At 38.0% G+C, this 21,926-nt stretch overlaps 1 protein-coding gene across 27 annotated transcripts in view; it reads right to left on the reverse strand.

Annotated features, from left to right (window-relative positions):
- Positions 1-21,926, reverse strand: part of LOC144288551 (uncharacterized) — a 200,659-nt gene that overhangs the window by 141,584 nt on the left and 37,149 nt on the right. For 18 of the 27 annotated variants that reach the window (XR_013356492.1, XR_013356500.1, XR_013356487.1 and 15 more), the window contains one exon: positions 8,191-8,288. The exons of 7 other annotated variants lie outside the window; for them this stretch is intronic. Coding sequence is in view for 6 of the 20 variants with exons in the window: in XM_077856132.1 (XP_077712258.1) it covers positions 8,211-8,288 (78 nt within the window). In the remaining 14 variants the exon portion in view is untranslated. Of the gene's footprint in view, positions 1-8,190; positions 8,289-18,275; position 21,926 lie in introns of those variants that run through there. 2 more of the 27 variants (XR_013356491.1, XR_013356499.1) reach the window with 1 other exon arrangement.

Genomic DNA, 21,926 nt, shown 5'->3' on the forward strand with positions numbered 1-21,926 from the left:
AAATAACTGCTGGGTTGTGAGGGTTTTTTTTTTTTTCCTAGGCCTCCAAAGATAGGTGAATGCTCAAGAGATGCATAGGAAAATCTTTTGGGAAACAGAAAAAAATCAGGACTTCTCTTTATATTTTTTCCTAAAAATAATAAATTAGGCTTTATTCAATATTTAGAGAGACAGTGGTGCCCTTATTCCTTCCACACATGGGTCTGTCCATATGACAGGAGAATGTCTTAAAGGAGGATAAGGATCCTATAATGCAGGGAAGGGTAATGGGTTGTAAACGTAAAGTTCATCCTCATTAGCTTTCGGTGTGATGCAATGTATTATAGCTACCTGCACTGGGAAAGGGAGTTTATAGACTATATTCTATAATTATAATGAAATAAAACTCACAAAATAAATAAACAGCTTAAAAAGATGTCTGCAAAGAAAACAGGGAATAAAGACAGACCTAATAATGTAAATACAGGCAAACCGTAAGAAAATGGCAGACCTGATATGCTATTCCTAGTATAAACCCTTGGTAGCTATACTGCAAAGTAAAAACAATGATGATGAAATTAGATTTGACAGGAAGGAAGGAAGGAAGGAAGGAAGGAAGGAAGGAAGGAAAAGAATACTATTTGAACTATTATACCCCTACAATTGTCACGGATAAGTCTCTAAATTCTACAACACACAGAGCTCTGGTTTGTGAGACAATAAAGAAAAGATGCATCAGAGAAGATATAGTCTTAACAGTAAATCACTTCCTAGCTTGAAAAAAATGTTTTACAGGAAAACTATGGTAGTTAGAACTGCTACCTTAGGGGATCCCTGGGTGGCGCAGCGGTTTGGCGCCTGCCTTTGGCCCAGGGCGCGATTCTGGAGACCCGGGATCGAATCCCACGTCGGGCTCCCGGTGCATGGAGCCTGCTTCTCCCTCTGCCTGTGTCTCTGCCTCTCTCTCTCTCTCTCTCTCTGACTATCATAAATAAATAAATAAAATTTAAAAAAAAAAAGAACTGCTACCTTAACTGGAACTGTTTTTAAAAAATGATTCTAGGTCAATATAGCAAGCAAAGTACTGCAGCAAAGTAGTAAAGTTACTAGTGAGCATAGTACTAAAGCATATAGCTATGTAATTACTCATATAAAAACAAGACATTGAAATAAAGTATCCTACCAATATTTTGTAAAGAGATGAGCAGCTGATGGTGAATTTTAAAATCTTAACCAGAGGTTCACTGATTATCTCATCCTTAAGAAAGCTGCCAGATTTTTCTCTTTTACAGAGACAAACCTGCTGACCACTTCTGTGATGACAAGGGGCAGTGAAGTATATGCCAGCCATCCAATGTTTTCAAACACATGAACACAACTAATCTGACTGTTTTTTAAAGATTAAAAAAGAGAGAGAGAGAAACACAGAGAACACCTGATTATTTTTTTGAAGGAAAATATTTCAAAATAAATTGTGTTATACAAACAGTATTTTCTTTCTTTTTTTTTTTTTTTTAAGATTTTATTTATTCATGAGAGACACAGAGAGAGAGAGAGAGAGAGAGGCAGAGACACAGGCAGAGGAGAAGCAGGCTCCATGCAGGGAGCCTGACGTGGGACTCCATCCTGGGTCTCCAGGATCAGGCCCTGGGCTGAAGGCAGTGCTAAACTGCTGAGCCACTGGGGCTGCCCCAAACAGTATTTTCAAACTATTTCCCATGCTATGCATTCTTTGTGGCAAAACAATGTAATTTATCACTGACAAATTGTTATATCTGAACACTTTAAAAAATTAGAAACAGAGCTTTATAATTTGTTTTAAAATCTTTCAAATAAAGAATTTCATTGGCTTTTGAACTCCCTTTTAAAAATGTATAAAAATGCAAAACTATCTAATTTCATTTACAAAAGCAAATGATGGGCATAACAGAAGATGGAAATTTACTAGTCAAATTTCAACAAAAGCCTTTGGCTCCTTGTTGAATAGAATTGGAAGTGATTTAGTAAGTACATCCAATGATGTGCTTCTTCCATTTAGATCTGCAGTTCTTTGTTAGGTGTTTTTCCAGCTAGCGCATTATTAAAAGCAACTACCAAATACATTGAAATAGATCCAAGACTTTAAAAATAAGGAAGCAGCTCAGTCACACTATTCTCATTAAAAATATTAGTATAATTGTAATCATTTACAATATAATGATATAATATTTTGATAAGCCATAAGATATTTTGTACAATATAAAGTATCTCTTAAAAATACTTTATTTGAAATGACTTCATCATTCAAAAATTTATATTCTAGTAAATTATTTATGATGTGCATAATGCATTAGTAAAGCACGTGTGTGTGATATTCAATTAATTAAAATCAAATTCCACTTCTGGCAAGACACTGTGAGAAGCAAAAGCTCCACAGACCCACTCCCTGGTGAAATAGGTGAAAATCATTATTATTTTTAAGATTTATTTATTCATTTGAGAGAGAGAGAGAGAATGAGCGGGAGGGGCAGAGGGAAATCTCAAGCAGACTCCACTCTGAGTGCAGAGCAGGAGGTGCGACTTGATCTTGAGACCCTAAGAGATCACAACCTAAGCCGAAACTGAGTCAGTCACTCAACCAACTGTACTACTCAGGCATCCTGGTGAAAATTATCTTAAAATCAAATTTAAGTCAGGGGAAATGGTACTAAGGGCATATAGCAAATAAATAAACATTTATTCAAAATCCACTACCCATGCTAAAAAAACAGAGTTTATGAAATATGAACTAATACCTGCTTCTTTCTTATCCTCTTACAGCTCAATGAGACAAAAACTACTCTCTAGACTGGTACATGGTTACCTCTCCACCACATCCTGGCTAGAGGGCTATCATCCCAGGGGAAGAAGGATGCCAATATTCCTCATCCTGCTCCCAGTTCCCTATTACTGAAGTTAAATTCCAGATGAGTACAACTAAGAAGTGGAGTTCCCTTCTTCTACCCATTACTCATTGGTAGGATACAGGCTCTATCTTGGGGGCAGCATGCTAGGAATACTAGGGCCAAGATCATCCTTGCCATGACTCCATTGGTAGTTTATAAATCAGGTCTTCCCAGCCAAGAGAGGCAAGCTGAGAAGACTTGCAGCTATTGCCATCCCCTCCACTAGCAATCAACTCCTATAGTGAAGATATCACTCTGATAGAAAAGCAACAATATTTTATCCCTAACTCAAGCTCTGACTCAAGAGATTTTGCTCAGAGTGGGAATCAGGATGTAAAAGAGCTCCAAATCTCTTCCTAAAGTAACTGACTTCATTTGTAACAGATTATAGACAAATTAAAGCAAGCCTAAGCATCCTTTCAAAAACAGTGAAGATTGTGGAGGAAAGGCAACTAGGAAGAGGTTGACAGATTCACTGGAGATAAAAGCTAAACCATATATCACATAGTTTTGTCAGAGAAAACAGATAGCTGGGATGAGACATCTGGGAGGAGCCCTCCTAGGCTCAGTAGAAATCTTAGCATTCACATCTGGAATATCCCTTCAAAGGAGCCTGAATTTTATTGGATCGGATGATAATACAATTTATGACCAGGGCATATTGGAAACTTAAAGCAACCAGTCAACAATACTGGTAATTAGGAGATGGGTATGGTCAGGAAGAAGATAATCTAAGAGAGCTCTGCCAAAACCCAGGATTAACTATGGCCTACTCAAGGCTGCACACACCTCCCATGCCCCCCCCCACCTCCCCCCTCCCTTAGTGGAGCAACATCAGAGATTTCATACTGTGGGAGGAAATGGACTTCACTAAAAAAAATCCAGCCAGCCGCTAAACAAATAAGCAAATAACAATAACAAGCCCTACTGTTGGGGAGGGGGAACAGTACCCAGAGTTTCTACAATATATTTTCTAAAACATCTAGTTTCTAACAACAAAAAAATTACAATCATTATCTTAAAAAATGCATGTGACATAAACTGCATTTGAGACCAACCTGATGTTGGAATTAACAAAAACTTCAAGATAGTCATTATAAATATGTTTCAAATCTCAAGGATATCATGATTACTGAAGTGAAGGAAGGTAATGAACACTGAATAATGTATAGAATTGTCAAATCACTATGTTGTACACCTGAAACTAATACAACATTGTAGGTCAACTATACTTCAATAATAATTTTTTTAAAAAAAGAAATTTAAAAATTTCTTTAAAGAAAGGTATAACAATGTTGCATCAAAAAGAGAATACCAATAGAAAGATTAAAAATTATTTTTAAAAATACCAAATGGAGATATTGCAGTTATAAACTACAATAACTGAAATGAAAAATTCACTATATATAAAAAAAGAAACCTACAGACCAATATCTCTCATAAACACAGACAAATTTCCTCAACAAAATATTAGCAAAATTGAAGCTAAAAAGATGTGAGAAAAATTATATATCATTACCAAGTAGAATCTATCCCAGCATGCAAGGCTGATTTAATAATTGAACATCAATTAATGCAATCCATCACCTCAACTTCATAAAGATTATCTACAAAAAACCTACCGCTGACATCATACTTGATGGTGAGAAACTAGAAGCTTTCCCACTAAAATAAGGTTCAAGGCAAGATCTGGTTGAAAGGTCTACCTTTCCAACATCATACTGGAAGTCCTTGCTAATGCAATAAGGCAACTAAAGGAAATAAAAAGCAAACGGATTTGGAAAGAAGACATGAAAATGATTTTTTTCTCAGATGATATAATCATTTATGCATAAAATCCTAAAGAATTAGCCAAAAGCTCCCAAATCAGTAAGCAATTATACCAAGGTTGCAGGATACAAGATGGATATATAAGAGTCGACTGCTTTTCTATATACCAAAAATAAAAAGGTAGAATGCGAAATTAAAAACACATTATGATTTACATTAGCACCCCCTCAAGATGAAATACTTAAGTATAAATCTAACAAAATATAATATATGACCTATGTGATGAAAACTTTGACTCTAACGAATTAAAACAAAGAACTATATAACTGGAGAGATATTCCATGTTCATGGACAGGAACACTCAATATTGTCAAGTTGTCAGTTCTTCTGAACTTGATCTATACTTTCAGTGCAATCACAATTAAAATCCTAGCAAATTTCTTTTAACAGACATCAACAGAGTAATTCTAAAGCTCATATAGAAAGGCAAAAGATCTAGAAAATCCAACAAAATACTGAAGAAGAGCAAAGCTGAAGGACTGAGATTATCCAACTTCAAGACTTATTCTAAAGCTACAGTAATCAAGACAGTGTGGTATTGACAAAAGAATAGACAGATCAATGGCATAGACTACAGAGCCTATAAACAGACCTCCCATAAATGTACTCAACTGTTCTTTGGCAAGGGAGCAAAGGCAGTACAGTGAAGCCAAGACAGTTTTTTCAATAAATGGTGCTGGAAAAAGTGACGGCCCCAAAAGTGAATTTGGACACAGACCTTATATTCCTCACAAAGATTAACTCAAAATGGATTATAGATCCAAATGCAAAATGCAAAACTATAAAATTCCAAGAAGATAAAATAGAAGAAAACTTAGATGACTTTGAAATATGGTGATGCCTTTTAGATACAGGACCAAGGACGTAATCTATGAAAAAAATAATTGCTAAGCTGGACTTCACTTATATAGTCATAATTTATTTATTTATAGAATGGACTAACACCCATTTTAACCAATTTAAATGAGTTATGAACAACGGGTCTGAACATAGATTTCTCCAAAGAAAATGTATAGATGGCCAATAAGCACGTGAAAAGATGTTCAATATCATTAGTCATATGATAAGCACATACAAAACCACATAAGATACCACTTCACACCCATTAAGAAGGTTAATTAAAAAGCCAGATAATAGCAAGTGCTGGTGAGAATGTGGAGAAGCTGAACAGTTATATGCTGTTAATGGGAATCTAAGATGGTGTGTCAGTTTGGAAAACATTTCAGTATGTCCTCAAACAGTCATACACAAAATTACCATTTAACCCAGCAATTCTACTACAAAGTATATGCCAAGAAGAAATGATAACATATGTCCACAAAAAACCTTGTACACAAATGTTTATGGCAGCATTATTCACAAAAGCCAAAAGGTGGAAACAATGCAAATGTCCATCAGCTTGAGCAGATAAATAAAATGTGGTATATTAATACAATGGAATATTATTCAGCCCTGAAAGGAATGATGTACTGATACATGCTACAGCACGGATGAATCTTGAAGACAATATGCTGGATGAAAGAAGTTACTCACAAAAAAACCCCATATTATATGATCCCATTTATTAGAAAAGCCCAGAGGAGGTAAATCTATACCAGAAAATGTATATTAGAAGTTGCATCAGGCTAGGAGAAATGGGAAAATGGGATAATTAAGGGACATAGGATTTCTTTATGAGGTGATAAAAATGTCTTAAAATGGACTGTGATGGGGATTGCAAATATCTGTGAACCTACTAAAAACTATTGAATTATACATATTAAGTGGATAAATTATGGTGTATGAATTGTATCTCAATAAAAATGTTTCTAACAAAAGAATGGAAGTCACATTCCATATTGTTGCTGATGGCATATAATCAAAAAAGATTGAGACCACTCATTAGATGTTCTTTATGGATGGGTATATCTCTAATTCTTGAGTTATATCATTCTTTACAAGTTATAAACTAGTCTCACTTACAACTGTAGTTGTTTACGAACCAGTATGAGTTCCAGTAAAAAAAGGGTGAAACTCCACAGATCAAATTAAAACCAGTTCCGATCTCATTATATCCAAGAACAAAAACAGTTAGAGTCTAAACACTATAAAGCCTCATCTCTTTCTTTCTAATTCCCTTCACCAAATTCCAACCTCTTGGGCAGGCATTTACAGATCAGTAAAACAGACTTGCTCAGTAACCAATTTATCTTAGTTGCTATCAGTCAATAGTTGGGCTTTTTCTTTTCTTTGTCCTCTCTTTGAATTACATGCACAGTTTGTGGACAAGACTTTGCTAGAGTAGAGGTTGGCAAACCTTTTCTATGGAGCCAGATAGTTAATATTTTAAGCTCTGTGGACATCAAGTCTCTGTCTCAAACACTTAACTCGCTGTTATGGTGCAAAAGCAGCCACAGACAATTTGCTAATGAATTTAGCATGACTGTGTGCCAATAAACTTTACCATGAACATGGAAACTTGAATTTCATATTATTTTCAAGTACAAAATGTTGGGATAATATTATTCTTCTTTTGATGAATTTCATCCATTTAAAAATAAAAAAGCGTTCATAGCTCATGAACCTTACAAAAACAGGTGGCTGACTGAATCTGCCCCATGGGTCACAATTTGTTGACCTCTGTCTTGGACTATGACCGAATAGAGAAATAACTAAAAAAAATTTTTCTGAAATAATTTTTAACCTCTAAAAGCATTTATTTTCCCCACATAGCTCACTTAGGGCACTGGGTAGAGATTGGGAAGAAAGTAATCAAAAGCTTCTCACTGTGGCTTTAATATTTACAACTTAAAAAAAAATAAGACCTCTTAAATAAAACTGTGTACAATTAAAATTAATTCTAGCGTTGACTGAAAACATAAGTACAAACAAATAAACAATCCCCCAAGCTGCTTGGGAACACACATGACAAGCTTGTAAATTGAAAATTGATTTTCATCCTCTTCAACTGAGTGAATTTTAGAGTCACTGGAATCTTGGAAACTAGACACTGAGGGGAAAAGATCATCCTACCATTCCCAGGGGCCAACATCAGACACTTTCTTCCTTTTCTCTCTCTGTCTCTGTCCATGATTTATGATCATTCATAACCTTACACTTCCAATTACTTATTCCACAGGTTGTAGCTAAGTAACATAAAACTGCTTGAAAAAAAAAGTGAAAAAGTCAACAAACCACTTCATAATTTTACTTATTTACAAAGCAGTTTGATGGGATTTTCAAAACTGAACCGACACTAATTACCCATCACCTATACACGCAGTAGGGGCCCGAACTTGTCTCTTATTTTTGCCTGTCCTTCTGGTAGCTTTACTTCTAGATGAAAAACTACAATTCCTTCTTTCGTCAGTATTGGTTCTAATGGCTTGAAAGTCAAACTCAGCTTTTTTTTCTTCTTCTTTTTTTTTTTTTTAACACAGCTTTTCTAATTTTTATTCTCAACTTTGCACATACATACCTGGATCTGAATGTGTACTGCTAGAAGATTAAGTACATCTTTCTGATAGTTTTACCACTGTGATAGTGTGAGAGATGTCTAGGGATGACCATGAGAATCTAAAAGAAAGACAATTTTAATAAGATAAATGTAACTGTTTCCTTTCCTTCTCAAGTTTCCTTCACTGTTTTGGTTAACTTAAATGTGCTATGAACTGCACTCATTTTTACTTAACACAAAAAGATTAAATGTTACTCACAATAGAAAGAAAAACCATTAAACTAGATGAAATTGTTATCTTTTCCAAATACAATTCACTACAGCAATAAGAAGGGAAATCATATTGATATACACCAGGAGGCAATCAGGTTAGGAATCGTGTCATATTTAGTTCTACTGAGGGACCCAGTACATCTGCATTCATTTGTTGTGATAATACCTATGCCTCTTTTCCAGGGGTTTACTGAAGTACATTTTCATTTTCCTGGTATCATTATCTTTCTCTGTCTTCAGTTTTTCTCTAGGCCTTATGGACAAATTTAGAACAGAATATGTTGTAACCATGGTGAGTCAGGAGTATAATCAATGTAAAATGTATTATCAGAATGAGTTTTTTTTTAATGTTTACAATCATCCCTGCAGTATATTGTGACATCCTTATGAAAATGGTTAGTGAGTTTTAGAGCTAAATGACCCTCAGTGGAAGAAATGCAAAATAAAAGTTTGGTAGGTGTAAGTACTTGAGTTAAACTCAAGCTTTTTTGGGCTTCAGGAAAAGTAACAGGGTCTACTGAATTATGAATTTCTTCCCTAGGCAAGTCAAGCTCTAACTTTAGGAATTTCTGTAAGAAAACAACAACCTTGCATTATTCTCAGTCTGAAGCCAAAGTATTCTTTTGAATTTTGGCTTAAAAACTTACATAATATTCCTAAAGCCACCAGATACCAAGCTCAGGAATGTTGCACAAATTTAATATAGACACATTTTAAGTACTCCAACACTGGCAAAGATGCAAATGGGCATACATTTAAGTAGTTAATTGAAACAGCCTCCAACTGTTCTAGAGATTTGGAAAAACACCCAGTCTCTGTGATTTAGCCCTCTAATATACAAATGCCTGGGTATTCACATCCTATATGTGTTCTCTCCCGACCCATGTCTTTGAGTCATTTATAAATTGCCAGCACTGATGCACACTTCATACTTTTGTTAATGGCTCAAGGGAAATAAAACCATTTGATGGTGATCTAAAATCATTACCCACAAGTTCTCAAACTTTTTACAAAGCAGGACAACGTTATTTTCAAACAAAATTATGCATGGAATTCCCAGAGTAGAATGTAGATATTTTAAAAATAAGAGCTTACTTCATAAAGTACATAAGCAAGCAACATAGATTCTCTAAATTACCGCTTACCCACCAAGACCGTCCACTACCTGCTTTTGTACAGCCCACCAACGAAGAATGGTTTTCACGTTTTTAAGTTGTTATAAAGTATCAAAAGAAGAGAGATATTTCATGAGACATGAAATGCTCATGGAATTCAAATTTCAGTGCCCGTAAAGTTTTATCGAAACACATTCATGGCCATTTGTTTACCTGTTGGGTATGGCTGCTTTTACATTATTAGGGCAAACTTGAGTAGTTATGACAAAGACATTATTGCCAACAAAGCCAAAAATATTTTTATCTGGTCCTTTGTAGAAGAAGTTTGCCAACCTCTGCTATAAATGAGAATGTTTTCACTCACTTCCTAAAAAAACAGGTTTTACAACAATTTGCTTTTACTCTTACACATAGGTTTGTTATCCACCATGCCAGTTGTAAACGTACCTGAGAATTGCTCATCATGTCTATGTGAGGGCAAGTTTCATCATTGCTAAGTTGAGTATGTGACTGCTCAGCTTTGGGCTTGGCCCTGTGGGGAATTCTGAAGGAAAATATATTGTAACTTCTGCCTTCAAAGAGCTTAAAATCTAGCTCAAGAGAAAACAGATATTCTATTCTCCATTGAATCAAATGTGAAACAACTCCTCTCTGTGGTTTCTATCAGGAAACCCTCATACTAGGCTTGTGTGTAGAGAGCAAATCAAAGTGTAGGTTGGGGAAAATGGAAGACAGAGCTCTTCCATTACAGCAAAGAAAGTAATTTCAAATTGAAAATCAAACTTCTGGGACATCTGGGTGGCTCAGCAGTTGAGTGTCTGTCTTTGGTTCAGGGTATGATCCCAGAGTCCTGTGATCCAGTCCTGTATTGGGTTCCCTACAGGGAGCCTGCTTCTCCCTCTGCTTATGTCTCTGCCTCTCTCTATGAGTAAATAAATAAATTTAAAAAAAGAAAAAGAAAATCAAACTTCCCTGTATAACAAAGCTGTGATCATCAGGACCATATGGTACTGGCACAAAAACAGACACATAGATGAATGAAACAGAATAGAGAACCCAAAAATGGACCCTCAATTCTATGGTCAACCCATTTTCAACAAAGCAGGAAAGGATATCCACTGGGGCGGGGGCGGGGGGCGAGGGAAGAGTCTCTTCAATAAATGGTGCTGGGAAAATTGAACAGCCACATGCAGAAGAATGAAACTGGACCATCCTCTTACACACAAAGATAAACACAAAATGGTTGAAAGATCTAAATGTGAGAAAAGAATCCATCAAAATTCTAAAGGAGAACAGAGGCAACAACCTTTTTTGAACTTAGCCACAGCAACTTCTTGCAAGATACATCTATGAAGGTAAGGGAAACAAAAGCAAAAATGAACTATTGGGACTTAATCAGGATAGAAAGCTTCAGCACAGCAAAAGAAACAGTCAACAAAACTAAAAGACAACCTACAGAATGGGAGAAGACATTTGCAAATGACGTATCAGATAAAGGACTAAGTATCCAAGATCTATAAAGAACTTATTAAACTCAACACCCAAGAAACAAACAATCCAATCATGAAATGGGCAGAAGACATGAACAGACATTTCACCAAAAAAGACCTACACATGGCCAACAAGCACATGAGAAAATGCTCCGCATCCCTGGTCATCAGGGAAATACAAATCAAAACCACAATGAGATACCACCTCACACCAGTGAGAATGGGGAAAATTAACAAGGCGGGAAACAGCAAATGTTGGAAAGGCTAGGGAAGCCCGGGTGGCTCAGTGGTTTAGCACCGCCTTCAGCCCAAGGTGTGATCCAGGAAACCCAGGATCGAGTCCCACGTCAGGATGCCTGCATGGAGCCTGCTTCTCCCTCTGCCCGTGTCTCTGCCTCTCTCTTTCTCTCTCTCATGAATAAATAAATAAAATCTTTTAAAAAAAATGTTGGAGAGGACGTGGAGAAGGGGGAACCCTCTTGCACTGTTGGTGGGAATGCAAACTGGTGCAGCCACTCTGGAAAACAGTGTGGAGGTTCCTCAAGAAGTAAAAAATAGAGCTATCCTATGACCCAGCAATTGCACTACTGGGTATTTACCCCAAAGATACAGATGTAGTGAAACAACAGGACATCTGCACCCCAATATTCTTAGCAATGTCCACAAATAGCCAAACTGTGGAAGGAGCCAAGATATCCTTTGACAAATGGATGGATAAAGAAGATGTGGTATATATACAATGGAATATTACTCAGCCACCAGAATGGATGAACACTTCCCATTTGCTTCAACGTGGATGGAACTGGAAGGTATTATGCTGAGTGAAGTAAGTTAATCGGAGAAGGACAATCATCATATGGTCTCACTCATTTGTGGAATATAAGAAATGGTGAAAGGGTCTATAAGGGAAAGGAGGGAAACTGAGTGGGGAAAAATTAGAGAGGAAGACAATCCATGAGAGACTCCTAACTCTGGGAAACAAACAAAGGGTTGCAGAAGTAGAGGACGGAGGGAACGAGGTGATTGGGTGATGGGCACTAAGGAGGGCACTTGATGGGATGAGCACCGGGTGTTATATTATATGTTGGCAAATTGCATTTAAATAAAATATTTTTTAAAAAAAGAAAAATAAAATCAAACTTCTCTGGCCCCCCTTACTCTCCTCTGCTCTCTCGCCTTCCCATTCCATCTCTACTGCAGAGGCATCACGTATTTTTCTGCCTTAGCCTCTACTGACCCATGTCCCATTTTTCACCCGACCAGCTTATCAAAGTTTTGTTCTTACATGTTCTCTAAACAAAAATGGTCTCTCCCTCAGAGAAACTCTGATGCCACTTTGTTAAGATAATACTTAAAAAGGGGGGGGGGAAGCATCTCTGAGGAGGAGAGAGGAGAAGGAAAGCATCCTTGGTGACAGATGCACGAACCAAAGTTTGGAGACAGGCACCAGGTGGTGAAGAAACAAGCTAGACAAGAATGGAGTTTGGATAATAGAGGTTAAAGGAAGAAAGGTCAGACAAGCATGCAATGATGGCCAAGGACCTGGCAATGAAAACAAAACTTAGCAAAGAAATTGAGAATCATTGGAAGTTTGTGAGCATGGGAGTGGCACGATGAAAGTAGCACTTAATGAATGTGGATACTGAGGCTAGATTTAAGGGGACACACTTCAGGGTGTAATAGGAGGATGCTGGAATCATCTAAGCATCACATAATTAGAGCCTGAACTTTAGTGGGGGTGATAGTGATAGAGAGTAAAAGCGGCTCTAAGGATTTGCTAGAGAAAAAAAATTGATGCGACATAGCTTTAGGGAATGAAGGGAGGGGAGAAGAGGACTGTAAGATTTGGGCCTGGATGACTTGAAAAATGATGGAGACATTATCAAATATATTACTATTTCAAAAATACATGCATAATTTACAACTTTCCTACTTTCATCATGGAATCCAGTCTTCTTAGAGAAAAGGCACATACATATATACAGAAGGAAGTTAAATTAAGACAGAGATCTAAATTAATAGAAAAAAAAAGGAAAGTGAGGGTGATATAATCCTCTGCCTGGGTACTAAATTTAGCTCTGTGCTTCCTTGCAGCTGAAGCAGGTGGCTTCACAGCTGTGACTATCTATATACTCCTTCTAGACTCCATCACCTGCCTGGCAGTAAATTCCGGAAGAAATCACACTGATCTCTACCAAATAATGTAGAGGCATACCCCATTCTATTGCATTCCACTTTATTGCTCTTCTCAGATATTGTGTTTTCTTATAGATACTGCATTTGAAGGTTTGCGGCAACCCTCCGTCAGGCCAGTCTATCAGCACCATTTTTCCAACAGCATTTGGTCACTTCGTGTCTCTGTGTCACATTTTGGTAATTCTGGTATTTCAAACTTTTTCATTATGATTGTATTTGTTATGGTGACCTGTGATCAGTGATCTTTGATAGTACTATTATAATTGTTTTGGGGTGCCACAAACCGTATCCCTATAAGATGGCAAACTTAACTATAAATGTTGTGTGTGTGTTCTGACTGCAGATGTGGTGGAAATAGCAAGGGAACCAGAATGAGAAGTAGAGCCTGAGGATATGACTAACTTGCCATAATCTCATGATAACACTTTAAGGGATGAGGAGTTGCTTCTTATGGATGAGCAAAGAAAGTGGTCTCTTGAGATGGAATCTACTCCTGGTAAAGATGCTGTGAAGACTGTTGAAGTGACAACAAAGGATTTAGAATAGTACATGAACTTAGTTGACAAAGCAGCAGCAGGATTTGAGGAGATCCCAATTTTGAAAGGAGTTCTACTGTGGGTAAAATGCTGTCAAAATGGGATTGCAACCTGTAGAGGAATCGCTCATTTAAGAGTCAGTCAATGAGGCGAACTTCATATTGTCTTATTTTAAGAAATTGCTACAGCCACCCCAACCTTCAGCAACCACCACCCTGATGAGTCAGCGGCCATCAACACTGAGGCAAGACTCTCCACCAGTAAAAAGATTATGACCTACTCAAAGCTCAGATGGTTAGTATTTTTTAGCAATAAAGTATTTTTAAATTAAGGCTTGTACATTTTTTTAGACACGATGTTACTGCACACTGAACAGATTACAGTATAGTGTAAACAAAACTTTCAGATGCACTGGGAAACCAAAAATTTCATTCAACCCACTTTGCAGCAATATTTGCTTCATTGCGGTGGTCTGGAACCAAACCCACAACATCTTCGGGATATGCCTGTAATAGATATAGTTCTGCTAGTGGTTCCTTAAAAGCTACAGAAAATGTTCTTTGTAGGACTGATGCACTGGTCAACACTTGAGAGAATCTGTGGGCAAGGTCTAAGTCATAGTGCTGTGAAGGCTTTTCGAAATGAAATGAGTCTGATATGAATCAAGCAGGGAGGTAACAGCCTGTTCACAACTGGGATGTGGAGCCAGAGGAGAGAAGGGCAGGTCAGAGGGTATCCCTTCTTGTGCCAGAGATACTCGATCTGACTTCTGGAGCAAAAAAAAGGAAAGAGGTCCAAGAGTGAAGGAACAAGAGCACAAAGTTTCTTCAAGAGAACACGACCATGTTTACTCAGGAACCCTGTCTTCTCTGAGATCTCACTGATGGGGAACAAAGAGTCTATTACTTTGACAGGATCATCACCAAGTTATCCCAAACCATCTTTCATTGCAATGGGAAATTATCACATATGCCCTTATCCCAACCTGTTCCTTGGCATGTGGCATGTAAAGGAACACCGAGGATTGTGAGTATGCAGGGCAGGTCTGAGCAGGCAGTCACATGCTCCCCCAGAGATGGCCAGAGAGGAGCATGACTCATGGAAAACCTTAGGAGGAAAGGTATTTACCTCCCTTTCACTTGTTTCCATTAAAATGGTTTTAAACATATCTGCTCAAAATTTTCAGAAAAACAGCAAATCCTAGGCTGAAACAGAAAATGCTTGACCTCAAATCACCCTGTCCTTCCTGTTGCAGCACTTATCATACTGTAATTGCTTGTTTTCTTGTCTGTCTTTCTGGCTAAATGATAAATAAGTTTCAGAGGGCAAGACCTTGTAATCTCATCCCTCACTGTATCCCTGGCACCTATCCTTTGTGTTCAATAAATACTTGTTGAATAATGTTGAATGAAAACCTTCCCACATCTCTCTCCTTTAGCTACTTCTACTGTTCTTGATCCAGACCCAGTTTCTTCCTAGGCAAACAGACTGTCTCTCATTTGGGCGTAAGAGGCTTGAAGCTGGATTTTTGGAGTAAAAAATATTGTCTAGTATTTTGCTTTATTAACTCTTAATAGAATTGTACTAATAATAAGCGTACATCTCAAATATTTTTTCTCTGTAATCTCCTCAATTTCTGACTCCTTAGTTGTTTCAAAAGCCACAAAAAAATTCTTGTGTTTTGCAGAAATCCCTACTACCCTTTTGTAGAGAAAATTAATGACAACATGGCATTTACTGAATGTTTACCATATGCTAGCCTCTGTTCTAAACACTTTGTAAGTATGAAGTCATTTAAAACTTGCCCTGCTACTATGAAGCAGGTAATTATTACCTCCATTTACAAATAAGGAAAAAGAGAATAATTTCAAGGGTGCTCAAGGTGCAGGGCTATATATATATGGCCATCCAGATTGTATACCACCCAACTCCAGTGGGCACCATTATACACCCACCACTGCTGTATGCAGTTGCTCTCAAGGCCACTGGGCTAGTAATCAGTGCAGCTAAGATTCTAACCCAGGCACTCTGGCTCCAGCCCCTATCCTTAACCATTACACTAATCTAGAGCTTTTTACTTTCAAGTTATTCCTGCCTCAGTGGGATTATGGTTAGATAACGCTGGCAATATCAACCCCTCAGAGCTTACTATGGGTGAGTTCCTGATTCTATCAGGGTCAATTCTATTATATTATTTGAAGACTACTCGTTATCATGCATATTGGTTTTAAACTCTAGTTAAATAGGACTACAGCTATGATGGGTAGGTTACCAGTAGAAGCTGAGGAAAATAGACTACTTTTTTTTTTTTTTTAACCTAACTCAGAACTCTATGGAGTAAAATAGTTTCTTTTCTCATACATGTATAAAACATTTTTTTTTCTTAATGCTAGCAGGATGCCCGAGGTCTTCCCTATGTTCCTAATGCCAACATAGCAGAGAATAAAGATAAGATAAGCAGAGTTAGGTTATGCCATACCAGAGGTTCTAAATGCATGGTTCGTATACAAGCAGCAGCTGCTGCAGCACTTGGAAGCTTGATAAAAATGCAGAATTTCAGGGGTACCTGGGTGGCTCAGTCAGTTAAGTGTCTGACTCTTGATCTAAGCTCAAGTCTTGATCTTAGGGTCATGAGTTCAAGTCCCATTTGGCCCCATGCTGGGTGTGGAGCCTCCTTAAAAAAAAAAAAATACAGACTCTGAGGCCCCACCTCAGACACACTGGCTCAGAATCTGTATTTCAACATGATCTCCAAGTGATCCACGTATATACATCAGGTTTGAGAAGGACTACTCTTGTCTTTTGTTTGCTGGGATGTGATACAATCCTTTGCTCCTCCATGTCCCCAAACCTGCAATACTACTCTGCTAACTGCAAGAGACTTGCTCTTGTATTACTTTGTGGGAATGCAGAAAAGCAGGCTAGTCCATATTTGTGTTGGTGTGGGGCAGAAACCAACTGTAGGAGGCAAGATACAGAGCTCAAGAGCTTGGTACCAGCAAGAACTCAAAGCAAAAGATGATTAGGAGGCTCTCAAATCTCTAGTAAAGTGGGAAGGGGTGAGGTTGCTGGGTCCATGTGTGGAATGGGGATGACAGCCATTACCATGTTAAAGCAGAAATGGCTGCCCCATGCCATTCACATTAAAGGAAAAAATTCTTATAAAATAGAGGAGGAGGGCTGGGTACAAATACCTATACATTTATATTCAATTCTCTGTATGTTCTATATGTTAATTTTAATATGAACAAAGGAAGAAGCAGGACAAGTGACTGACATATTTGTGCTATAGCCCAGGCAGTGAAATGGATCCCTCAAATGGATAATGGGATTATATTTGGCATATCAGGGTTAAATAGCTTGAAAAAAATCTATTGGAGCAAACATTAGTTTGTCAATCAGAAATTCTAAAACATGTATTAACTCCACCAAGACGAATTTTCATTAACTAGTTTAAACAGTAACACCCCACACACCCCCACTTGGGGAATCAACTGCTCTAAAAAGTGCAAGTGCAAGTTCATCTGGAAGAAAGGTTTGTTTTGTAAACAATCAGCTTGATTTCCATTTCAGAAAACAGTTCAGCAGTTTCTTAAGTAGTTAAACATACACTTACCATATGATCCAGCCATCCCACTCCTAAGCATTTACCCAAGATAATGGCAATAACATAGCCATACACAGATTGGTACATAAATGTTCGTAGCAGATTTGCAAGAGCCCAAAGTTTGAAGGAAAAAAAAAAAAGAATGTCCATTAATAGGTGAATGACCAAACAAATCAGAGACTAGCCATCCAATGGAATAGAACTCAGCAATAAAAAGGAAAGACGTATTTATCTACATTAATAACATGGACGGTAAATCAATTATGCTGACTGCAAGAACCCAGACCCTCCCACCCAAAGAAAGAGTACCTATTGTATTATTCTATTTAATAAAACTCTAGAAAATGCAAACTAATATGTAGTGACAAAGAGCACATTAGTGGTTGTCTGGAAGTGGGGGCTTGGAACATGAATTACAAAGGGGCACTGTGAAAGCTTTTGGGGGTGATGGTTATATTTACTATCTTGGTTGTGGTGATGGGTTTCACAGCGTACATGTAAGTCAAAGCTCCTCAAAACAAACATAGTAAATATATGCCATTTATGTCAATTAACCCTCAGCCAAACTGAGAGAAACATTAGACCAAAAACTATTTTAAAAGTAGTTATCAGCCATAAAATAATCACAAAAAAGGACTAAGTGTTCAGTATGTTCGACATTATTCAAGCAGAAATGAACTGGCCCCTCTAATTTCATAGAAATCCTTCCAACCAATCTTACGCAACAGTGGAGCTTGCATGACTTCAGCACAGACCACTGCCCAGTGGGTAGACCACTGTCATTTTGGATGACATTTTGGTCTCTTCCTGTCTATATGAATTTTTTATTTAAATAGGCTTTGGAACAGAGGTCATTCTCTGTGGTTGTAAGAAAAGATACCCTCACTTAAATAGGCCTCTTTGTCTCCTTAAGGGGCTGATTGAACGTATACGACAGGCCTCGCAAGCTCAGCTCATTCATCAAGTAAGATAAATCTGTGAGAGCACTTTGCACACTGTAAAATACTGGAGAGGCAGAAAGTTGTTACTGCTACTGCTTCTGCTGCTATGAATTAATTAGGATGGTGACTGGTGATTATGAATTCATTTGATCAATACAATTAGCTAATTTAGAAGATTCAAAGTGCAAAGTGAACTGATACATTAATAATAAAGTTAACATGCAACATATCGGAGTAACTGAGGGACATCCTCCATAGGCACACACCACAGATGGCCGTGACCAGCACTGCTTTCTTCTTCTCTAACAGAATGATAACATTTATACCTATAGATACAGGTGTGTTTTGGGGTAGGGGGTGTGCATACGTATGGCAGACCCAGGAATGATTAAGATGGTAAAGAAACTCTGGTCAGTGAATGCCATAAGCATCTAACAGGAGGCCAAATAAACCACTCTGAAATAAGAACCCCTCTAACACTTTTCCACACGTTGGAGAGTATTGTCGGAAGGCAAAGATAGCTCAGAATCTCCTGTTTTACAAAGTCCTCTGCAGGCTCTCTTTCTACCCCTGCATTTTACCTTCCCTGTTTTGTTCCCGACCTCCTCTCTTTTAACCCCTCTGGTCTGCTATTCTCTGGTAGGATAAATCAAAAATTCCATTTTCTCTTCCTCTTTCCCTTCCTAGGCTTTTTCTTTCCTGCAGGGATCATCTGTGTCAATCAAATCTTTACACAACTCCTTTCACAAAATTTTTTCAGAGCAATGTCACAATGCTAAGTTTTGCTGGAATGTGTAGCTCTTTTTTAGGACATCATATACGTAAAGATCTTTGAGTGCTTGTTTACCTGCACATTCCAAAGATTTTGAAATGAAAACATATTTTCCCACCTCTTTGCTAAAGCTTTAAAACCTGGAATTATCCCTGACTCATGCCTCTCTTTCATTTCTGAGCCTGGGGGAAGGTCTGGAATCATCTCTCACACTGGATTCACCTATTCAATTCACCAAATAATGGATTTTTTTTTTTTTTTTAAAGAATGAGCCCTACAGTAGTAATTTAATTAGTGGAAGCCTATAGACCCCAAATTATGAACAATGCAATATGATGATCTAATGTTGGTTTGGATTTTGAATAACGTGAACGTTAGCAAGGAGAAAAGAGTATATGAATGGATCATCTGGTAGCACTGGTAAGAACCACAGTACCTTCTTAGCTTCATAAAAAGGGAGACTCCTCTTCTACAAACCTGTTGGATTAGAATATCTTTCTGGGCAGCCACACACACTGCTTTCTCTGCTGGGAACTGTTGACTGAAGAGGTCACTCTTTCTGATTGAAGGGAGCATAACCTAGGGTCCTAGAGGACCTGCAGGATGCTGAGACCTTAGTCTCTAATAGCATGGGCTGAATAACACCCAGATATACCCCCCGCCCTCTGAGGAACTCTCCCAACCAAGGGAGGAACTAATAAAACTCATATTTTTAATGTGAACTTCTGTGTATATAACTTCTCCTTGTCATAAGGCACAAAAAGGAGTTTTGTTTGTTTGTTTGTTTGTTTTGCCAAAAGACAAAACAGCTGAAGTGATATCCCCTACCCACCATTGATACAATCCACAAACTAAGTCCATCTGGCTTACCTTCCAAATGTTCATTTCATTAATCCCCCTTACTGGTATCTAGCCCAGGCCTTGATTTTATTCATGTGCTGATTATATAGAGCTAATACATCTTATAGGCCTGCCATGTGACAGGCACTTTACATACATTTTTATTAATTTTCACAGTAGCACTGCAACGCAATCTTAAAGCTTTTACAAATGAGAAATGGAGAAAAGCTATTATTTTTGTCTGCCTGACACCCCTTGTCTTCCCCTCATCATCTTTTGGGGCATTGCGCCTTCCCCATCCATTTTCATGATATAGATGATAGATGATAGATGATAGATATAGATGATAGAGCCCTTCCCCCTCCTCCCAGGCTAACCATGGTCAACCATGAAACCTCACACTCCCAGCCACAGGGATGGTCCTGGGCTGCCCAAGAGCGATGGTACCATCACACCAGTGCCACTACAGCTTCATGCCAACAACTCTTCCAAAAGTTGTAACATCTTAAGGCATTTCATCCTTTACAACAACTCTACGACATGGGAACCAGTATTTTTCTCATTTATCAGATGAGGTGATAGAGGTACAGAGAGGTTAGGGAACCTGCCTACAGTCATAAGGTAGGTCATAAATTCTTCTCTCAGAATTTAAGATCTCTAGCTAAGGAAAGAGTCTTTTTCTCTTTGGTAAAGAAACAAGGAAGAGGTGAGTGAGCCCACAGTAGCGGGCAGCCACCTCCAGTGGCTACTCCCTAGCGAAAGCTACCCTGCACTCTAATCTTCCCCAGAGAGGAAAAGAGAAATCTCGAGTTCCATTTCTTGAGTCCCACCCTCAGTTCACGTTTTCCCAAGGCTTGGCTGTTCTGCAATCCCTCAGCTTTGGCAGTCAATCCAGTACTTGTCCAACAGATTTTGTTTTTTAAACCTAGATTGAGATTCCATCGCTTGCCAGGAAATGATTACTGACTAACACAAGACAAAAAGAGGCTCGGAGAGGCTAGATGGTAGAGCAGTAGGGAGCACAGTTAGGCTCTTCTGTTTTGAAAGCACCTGCCCGTTTCACCTACCACATAGCCCCTCAGCTGGCCTGCCCCCCACAGAATCACTACTGCACAGCTAGCCTTTCTGAGACATTGTTTTCATCACTCTTTAATTTCTCCAACAATTTCCCACATTTCCAAACACATCAAATTCACACACCTCTGCCTCGTTCTCAACGCCCTCCAAATCACGCCTAGCTTAATTTCAAAAACTTTCCTGCCATCTCCAACCCATCAAGGATCTAGCCCAGCTCATGCCATTCACATTTCTGGGATTCCCTCACTCAGTACCTTTCAAATGACTAAAATCAGTCATTCATGACTCAATTCAAGTCTTGCCCCTTTCCAGAAATCCCAACTACTCTCAACATTAATAATTTCTTCAACTGAGAGTATTGCAACCACTTTGTTTGGAAGCTAATTTTACCAGTATATTTGTCTCCATATCTATATATAGTTTTATTTCATTTGCTAGCTATTCCATGAAAATACTGCTAATTGGGAAGTGTAAAATAGGAGTTATTTTTTAAAAAAAGAACAATAGTAGAATAGATTCCATTTAAGTAATTGTGAAACTGATTACCTTGATACTTTTTTCTTCCAGTTAAATGGTTCATGTTTTATTTTCTGTTCAGTGACAAACACACTAGAATTCAGATAAAAATCCAACTATGAAAAAACAGCACTATGATTTTCTCCAAATATCTCTTAGCTGAAATGTACTACTGTTCCTACAAGGAAGGATTTCAAAGCCCTTCCTCTGAATGAGGTATGCTGTTCCCCCTGATGGTCTTCAGGGAAGCTGGGCTTGCATCCCTCACATCCCAAAGCAATTCATTCTTTTAGTGCACTCAGGAATACTGCAACCCGGTTAGTTGCAAATCACAAAGCCCACTGACCCCAGGATGAACAACCATCATTGTCCCCCCAAAAAGGCTATTTATACC

This window comes from Canis aureus, chromosome 18 (assembly GCF_053574225.1).
Source record: "Canis aureus isolate CA01 chromosome 18, VMU_Caureus_v.1.0, whole genome shotgun sequence".
Classification (NCBI taxonomy): domain Eukaryota; kingdom Metazoa; phylum Chordata; class Mammalia; order Carnivora; family Canidae; genus Canis; species Canis aureus.